The 8,729-nt window shown below is 47.1% G+C and overlaps 1 protein-coding gene across 1 annotated transcript in view; it reads right to left on the reverse strand.

Moving 5' to 3' along the window:
• The window catches only part of LOC311102988 (tau-tubulin kinase 2-like), a gene marked incomplete at both ends in the record, with an annotated part of 30,836 nt that extends 25,917 nt beyond the window's left edge, over positions 1-4,919 (reverse strand). Inside the window, one exon of the mRNA XM_084144488.1 lies at positions 4,848-4,919. Coding sequence (XP_084000614.1) covers positions 4,848-4,919 — 72 coding nt within the window. The remainder of the gene's footprint in view (positions 1-4,847) is intronic.
• Positions 4,920-8,729: the final 3,810 nt, after the last annotated feature.

Raw genomic sequence — 8,729 nt, forward strand, 5'->3', positions numbered from 1 at the left:
ATGAGGGACTGGTGCACTTCACAAAATAGATGGCATCATGAGGAAGGAAAATGATGTGGATATATTGAAGAAACATCTCAAGACATCAGTCAGGAAGTTAAAGCTTGGTCGCAAATGGGTCTTCCAAATGGACAATGACCCCAAGCATACTTCCAAAGTTGTGGAAAAATGGCTTAAGGACAACAAAGTCAAGGTATTGGAGTGGCCATCACAAAGCCCTGACCTCAATCCTATAGAAAATGTGTGGGAAGAACTGAAAAAGCGTGTGTGAGCAAGGAGGCCTACAAACCTGACTCAGTTACACTAGCCCTGTCAGGAGGAATGGGCCAAAATTCACCCAACTTATTGTGGGAAGCTTGTGGAAGGCTCCTCGAAACGTTTGACCCAAGTTAAACAATTTAAAGGCAATGCTACCAAATAGTAATTGAGTGTATGTAAACTTCTGAACCACTGGGAATGTGATGAAAGAAATAAAAGCTGAAATAAATAATTCTCTCTACTATTATTCTGACATTTCACATTCTTAAAATAAAGTGGTGATCCTAACTGACCTAAGACAGGGAATTTTTACTAGGATTAAATGTCAGGAATTGTGAAAAACTGAGTTTAAATGTATTTGGCTAAGGTCTATGTAAACTTCCGACTTCAACTGTAAATATGTCTAGATTTGATTGGAGCTTTGATCAGCATGAAAATTCAAACCTGATGCTACCTGAGCCTGATGAGCCATATATTAAATAAATGTTATGAACCCTACATAAACGACATTTAATTAGCCCAAGCCCAAAAAAGCCCAAATGATTGTGCCATTAGCCAATACATACATGATATATAGGCTACTGCACATTACGCACGACAGAAAAACATAAAATCCCATAGATGTAGTTGGCTATATGGTCTCTTGGGTAAATAAATGAGACTAGCTCCAGTAGGCTAATGTTTTTTAGTGTGAACTGTATTACTGTACTGTACGAAGATTGACTGGTTATGGGTCTGAATAATTAACTGCTATAGCCTACCACCATCGCACATTCTCTCTTCTTTCAAACTACCCGTTCTATTGGCTGCTGTATTTAACATCCAGCAAAAAAGAGCTTGCTTCCCTCTTCGAATAGTCTATTGGTATAAGAAATGCTAAAAGAATTATGTCCAGCAAGCTATCTAGTCTAGCTTTTCCTGCATGGGACTCCTAGAGCTAAGGAGCGTTTTTTAAGGAGAGGCCAGTGGAGCACAGTTGCTTGCGTATTGCGCAAGAGACAGAGGCTATACGTTAGAAGCTTATTATGCATAACCCATAATTAATTAGCTAAATATAAGGCTAATACTGCATTAAATGTATTACCTGAAAGAGGTAGGCTAGGACATCTATATATAGGGCTATATATCAATCTAGAACAGGATGATCTATTTTGGATGTAATTTGAATGGAATTGATGGAGAGAGAGAAAGACTGCGAGAGAGTGCTTGCGTGTGCACTGATTTAAATCAATGATATTCGAGTGATAGGCTGTTTTAAAACTCTGCAGCTGCAATTAAAGAAATAATAATCTTCACAATTAAAAATACAAGGTGACCCCCGAAAGCCATTTTGAGATGTGTAAATTAGACACACATTACTCTATTACTCTAGCATAGGCTATGCTGCAGCAAATGTAGGCCTACCTGTCACAAGGAAAAAAGTTACCATGATGAGATGATAGGTCTACATGCATTGTGAACTGCGCTCCATACTGAGATGGACTGTCTGTCCCCACTCTTAGCGTTGATTCATCATGCAGAGGCCGTAAAGAAGCCAGATTTAGACATTGCATATAATTTAACTGTTCCATTTCACTCCATGCTGTTCATATAAATAATTTATTATAATTTACCGGTTTCTCGCTGTTATTTATCCCGGGAAAAGTGAGTGGTTTGGCGGTAAATCCCAGTAAATCTTGGTAACCGGGTTCCTGCCATTCAACCCTACTATACACAGGAAGTGGAGCCATGGTGCTGCCCTACTACTGCCTACTCCTCCCAGTCCCAGTCCCATTCCATGTCCCAGTCCCAGTAGAGGTCCCAGTCCCAGTCCCATTCTATGTCCCAGTCCCAGTAGAGGTCCCAGTCCCAGTCCCAGTAGAGGTCCCAGTCCCAGTAGAGGTCCCAGTCCCAGTCCCAGTAGAGGTCCCAGTCACAGTCCCAGTAGAGGTCCCAGTCACAGTCCCAGTAGAGGTCCCAGTCCCAGTCCCAGTAGAGGTCCCAGTCCCAGTCCCAGTAGAGGCCCCAGTCCCAGTCCCAGTAGAGGTCCCAGTCACAGTCCCAGTAGAGGCCCCAGTCACAGTCCCAGTAGAGGTCCCAGTCACAGTCCCAGTAGAGGTCCCAGTCACAGTCCCAGTAGAGGCCCCAGTCACAGTCCCAGTAGAGGCCCCAGTCACAGTCCCAGTAGAGGTCCCAGTCACAGTCCTAGTAGAGGTCCCAGTGTAAGTCCCAGTCCCAGTAGAGGTCCCAGTCCCAGTCCCAGTAGAGGTCCCAGTCCCAGTAGAGGTCCCAGTCCCAGTCCCAGTCCCAGTAGAGGTCCCAGTCACAGTCCCAGTCCCAGTAGAGGTCCCAGTGTAAGTCCCAGTCCCAGTAGAGGTCCCAGTCCCAGTCCCAGTAGAGGTCCCAGTCCCAGTAGAGGTCCCAGTCCCAGTCCCAGTAGAGGTCCCAGTGTAAGTCCCAGTCCCAGTAGAGGTCCCAGTCCCAGTAGAGGTCCCAGTCCCAGTCCCAGTAGAGGTCCCAGTCCCAGTCCCAGTAGAGGTCCCAGTCCCAGTCCCAGTCCCAGTAGAGGTCCCAGTCCCAGTCCCAGTCCCAGTAGAGGTCCCAGTCCCAGTCCCAGTAGAGGTCCCAGTCACAGTCCCAGCTACACTAACCTCACATGGCACCCTGTCCCTGGTAGCTCTTTGATGGCCGGGGGACACGGGCACACACACCAGTGCAAGCACACACACACACAAGCACACACACGCACCACAGCCTGGTAGAGCGGAGCGGACAGGGGGACAGGGGGATAGGGCTGGGAAAAGAACACTGAGTGGCTACATATAGCTTCTATCACTTTTTAAGGTCCAGTCCACTTTGTGGCAGAGAGCTGCATGTGCACTGCACACATGGAACTGACCCCAAACTGTCCAGGTCAGCAGATGAGATGGATAAGATAAAGACATGAGGGAGAGTGGAGCCAATTAATAGAGAACAAATAAAGCTTTTTTGTGATGAATTGGTGCTTGCTGAGGGGGTAAAAGCATGGCATAACGTAATTGTGACACGCACAAACACACACACACACAAACACACAAACACACACACACACACACACACGTAGTAACAAAAAAGTGTTAAACAAATCAAAATATATTTTAGATTTTAGATTCTTCAAAGTAGCCACCCTTTGCCTTCATGACAGCTTTGCACACTCTTGGCATTCTCTCAACCAGCTTCATGAGGAATGCTTTTCCAACAGTCTTGAAGGAGTTCCCACATATGCTGAGCACTTGTTGGTCCAACTCATCCCAAACCATCTCAATTGGGTTGAGTTCGGGTGATTGTGGAGGCCAGGTCATCTGATGCAGCACTCCATCACTCTCCTTCTTGGTCAAATAGCCCTTACACAGCCTGGAGGTGTGTTGGGTCATTGTCCTGTTGAAAAACAAATGATAGTCCCACTAAGCGCAAACCAGATGGGATGGCGTATCACTGCAGAATGCTGTGGTAGCCATGCTGGTTAAGTGTGCCTTGATTTCTAAATAAATCACTGACAGTGTCAACAGCAAAGCACCCCCTCACCATCACACCTCCTCCTCCATGCTTCATGGTGGGAAACACAAATGCGGAGATCATCCGTTCACCTACTCTGCATCTCACAAAGACACGGCAGTTGGAACCAAAAATCTCAAATTTGGACTCGTCAGACCAAAGGACAGATTTCCACCGGTCTAATGTCCATTGCTCGTGTTTCTTGGCCCAAGCAGGTCTCTTCTTCTTATTGGTGTCCTTTAGTAGTGGTTTCTTTGCAGCAATTCGACAATGAAGGCCTGATTCACACAGTCTCCTCTGAACAGTTGATGTTGAGATGTGTCTGTTACTTGAACTCTGTGAATAATTTATTTGGGCTGCAATCTGAGGTGCAGTTAACTCTAATGAACTTATCCTCTGCAGCAGAGGTAACTCTGGGTCTTCCTTTCCTGTGCCGGTCCTCATGAGAGCCAGTTTCATTATAGTGCTTGATGGTTTTTGCGACTGCACTTGAAGAAACTTTTCAAAGTTCTTGACATTTTCTGGATTGACTGACCTTCATGTCTTAAAGTAATGATGGACTGTCATTTCTCTTTGCTTATTTGAGCTGTTCTTGCCATAATATGGACTTGGTCTTTTACCAAATAGGGCTATCTTCTGTATACCACTCCTACCTTGTCACAACACAACTGATTGGCTCAAACACATTAAGAAGTAAAGAAATTCCACAAATTAACTTTTAAGAAGGCACACCTGTTAATTGAAATGCATTCCAGGTGACTACCTCATGAAGCTGGTTGAGAGAATGCGAAGAGTGTGCAAAGCTGTCATTAAGGCAAAGGGTGGCTACTATGAAGAATCTCAAATATAAAATATATTTTGATTTGTTTACCACTTTTTTGGTTACTACATGATTCCATATGTTATTTCATAGTTTTGATGTCTTCGCTATTATTCTACAATGTAGAAAATAGTAAAAATAAAGAAAAACCCTGGAATGAGTAGGTGTGTCCTAGCTTTTGACTGGTACTGTACACACACACACACACACATACACACACACACACGCACACACACGCCAAAACACGGACACTTACCACTTTCCATCGTTCCTTGACCAGGACAAGCACGGTGAGGATGTCAGCTTGCTCCGTTGCTGCAGCACTCATCCCGCCTGTGGTGGACTGCTGCTCTCGGTGGTGCTTCCTCTACTACGACTCCTGCTACCTACCACCAGCCGTATTAGATTGGGCTGGGCATCAGCACCCTGTAGAAACCTAAACACCAGGCCCAGGAGAGAAGCAGAACACACATAAGACCATCTCCACCACAATATACTGTGGTCTGTTTAATATAATAATGAACATAATGAACTCTAATGAATGCAGTAACTGTAAGTATCTCTGGATAAGAGTGTCAGCTAAATGACTAAAATGTTCAATGTAAATGTATACTGTATACTTTAAAAGTACTCGAAATCTCCAAACGTTTAGACATAGCTTTGATCGAGGCTCCCTCAAATCAAATGTATTTGTCACATGGGCTGAATACAACAGGTGTACATCTGTTGTTGATGTAAAGCACTATATGCACAGGGGTTAAAGCAACAAAAAATCCCATGAATGATCTCTGATCGATTGTCTGGGGCCAAGTTAAACTCCCCTTTCATGTCAGAAAGTCATGACCATCATGCTTTTAGGGAAAGAGGATCATTTTGTACATGTATTAAACTGCGAGTTTGACCAATTCCAGTCCCCTTGCTTAGGGGGTACGGTGTCCTCCCCATAATTTTTTTTTTATGTAGAAGGACTGAGATGCTCAGTTTAAAAGGACATTCTACTACAAAATTAATTAAAATACATTTATGCTGACACCATCTAAAAGGCAACATTGCCACCTTAAAGGGCTCTGATGCGCAGCTGCGCCTTGAACAGACCTACAGTGTCATTGCATCAACGCCGCATAATAAATTCTGCATAACTTTTAAATTATGTAATCCAAAATTGTTACTGCATGTGTGAGCAACAAAAGTTCAACATTTACCTTTTGCTACTATTTCTGTCAAGTCTACGCATACAATTTGATATGCACCACACAGAACACAGAACATAGAACACAGAACACAGAACACAGAACACACTGCAACGCAATGCTGCAAGGCAAACACAGCATTCCCTTGGAAATGAATGTACTTCTGGTGTACCAAAACGCAATTACACTGTCGGTCTGATCGAGGCGTAAAACCATGCTTGAAACTCCTGTTGTAAAACTGCATTTGTAAAACGATGCCACACGCAATAGAAGGAGTAGAGAAATAAACATGGTAGCAATGTAAAACTGGGATCCCCCTCTATCTTAACAAAGGCCAAAACTGCTTTCAAAATACATTTGCCAAAACTGCTTTCAAAAGTGTTTTCCCGCGATTGCATTAAGAATTGCTGTGCTTGTCAGAATACATGTTTCCCTCCTATGGTTCTCGCAACTTGCATGCGCCTCGAGAGGAATATTTATCTTGCATAGAACACACAACAGCAAGCCGACTAGGTAAATAGGTCATCTATTCTACTATGGGGGTGTCTGATTTTGTTTTAATAACCACATTACATGGCAAAAACAGTACCACTGGACAGTTCCATCCTGAGTGATAAAGTAGAGGCTTTGAATGACTTTACCAGCAGCTGCAGTAGACACAGCTGTCTGAGTGGAGCGCTGCTGTCGTCAGCATTACAGACTATTTCATTCCCTTCATCTGAACATCGGAGTGTCATCAACAATCATGCATGTTGGTTCAGTGCACATATCGTAACAGAGAAAATATAATATTTGAGAATACATTTATTTGGGAATATATTTCGTAGAACAGACAGGCTTCTGTCTATATTAGCCTATGTCATCTCCAAACCAGGATTGTGTCACGATCGTCGTAAAGGAGAGTAGACCAAGGCGCAGCGTGTGAAACGAACATGACTTTATTATATTAAAGTATCTAAATTACAAACAAAACACGACTCGTGAAGTCCACGGTTACACTGACCGCATAAGGAACAAAAACCCACAAACACAAGGTGAAGACACACAGTTTAAATATGGCTCCCAATCAGAGATAACGAGCCGACAGCTGACACTCGTTACCTCCGATTGGGAGTCACTCAATACAAACATAGACATCGACAACCTAGACACCCAACATAGAACCTGAACACATAGAATGCACACACCCTGGCTCAACATAATGAGTCCCAGAGCCAGGGTGTGACAGTACCCCCCCCTAAAGGCGCGGACTGCGACCGCGCCTCAAAAACCCCAAACAGGGGAGGGCTGGGCGGGCATACCTCCTCGGTGGCGGTTCTGGCTCCGGCCTTGACCACCACCCTACAATACACCCCCCAATGCGCCCCTGGTCCAGTCTGTCGACTCGCACCCCTGGCCTGGTGCGTGGAGGAGGAACGGGCCTTACCAGGCTGACGACGCGCACCCCTGGCCTGGTGCGTGGAGGAGGAATGGGCCTTACCAGGCTGACGACTCGCACCCCTGGCTTGGTGCGTGGAAGAGAGACGGGCCGGACCGGGCTGGCGACGCGCACCGTAGGTTTGGTGCGAGTGGCAGGAACAGGCCGGGTCGGGCTGGCGACGCGCACCGTAGACTTGGTGCGGGTGGCAGGAACAGGCCGGACCGGGCTGGCGACGCGCACCGTAGGTTTGGTGCGAGTGGCAGGAACAGGCCGGGTCGGGCTGGCGACGCGCACCGTAGACTTGGTGCGGGTGACAGGAACAGGCCGGACCGGGCTGGCGACGCGCACCGTAGGTTTGGTGCGAGTGGCAGGAACAGGCCGGGTCGGACTGGCGACGCGCACCGTAGACTTGGTGCGGGTGGCAGGAACAGGCCGGACCGGGCTGGCGACGCGCACCGTAGGTTTGGTGCGGGTGGCAGGAACAGGCCGGACCGGGCTGGCGACGCACACCGTAGGTTTGGTGCGGGTGGCAGGAACAGGCCGGACCGGGCTGGCGACGCGCACCGTAGGTTTGGTGCGAGTGGCAGGAACAGGCCGGGTCGGGCTGGCGACGCGCACCGTAGACTTGGTGCGGGTGGCAGGAACAGGCCGGACCGGGCTGGCGACGCACATCGTAGGCTTGCTGCGTGGAGCAGGGACAGGCCGAACCGGGCTGTGGAGACGGATAGGAGGCCTGGAGTGAAGAGCGGCCACCACCCGTCCTGGCTGAATGCCTGCCCTCACACACTCTGTGTGAGGCATCTGCACAGGACGTACAGGGCGGTGTACCCCTGGCCTGGTGGCCTCCTGGATTCGCCCCATCTTTGCCTCCGTCAGCCCCGTCGTCCATGCCGTGTGCCCCCCCCCTAAAAATTTCTTGGGGTTGCCTCTCGACCCTCCGACGCTGCTCCCACGTCCAGGTTGCCTGTTCCTGGACACGCTGCTTGGTCCTGGTATGGTGGGTTTTTCTGTCACGATCGTCGTAAAGGAGAGTAGACCAAGGCGCAGCGTGTGAAACGAACATGACTTTATTATATTAAAGTATCTAAATTACAAACAAAACACGACTCGTGAAGTCCACGGTTACACTGACCGCATAAGGAACAAAAACCCACAAACACAAGGTGAAGACACACAGTTTAAATATGGCTCCCAATCAGAGATAACGAGCCGACAGCTGACACTCGTTACCTCCGATTGGGAGTCACTCAATACAAACATAGACATCGACAACCTAGACACCCAACATAGAACCTGAACACATAGAATGCACACACCCTGGCTCAACATAATGAGTCCCAGAGCCAGGGTGTGACAGATTGTGAATCTACACCACACGTGTCAAACTCATTCCACGGAGGGCCGAGTGTCTGCGGGTTTTCGCTCCTCCCTTGTATTTGATTGATTAATTAAGGTCAGTAATTAGTAAAGAACTCCCCTCACCTGATTGTCTAGGTCTTAATTGAAAGGAAAAACCAAAAACCTGCAG

This window comes from Coregonus lavaretus, assembly GCF_964263955.1.
Source record: "Coregonus lavaretus genome assembly, chromosome: 27".
In the NCBI taxonomy this organism is placed as follows: Eukaryota; Metazoa; Chordata; class Actinopteri; order Salmoniformes; family Salmonidae; genus Coregonus; species Coregonus lavaretus.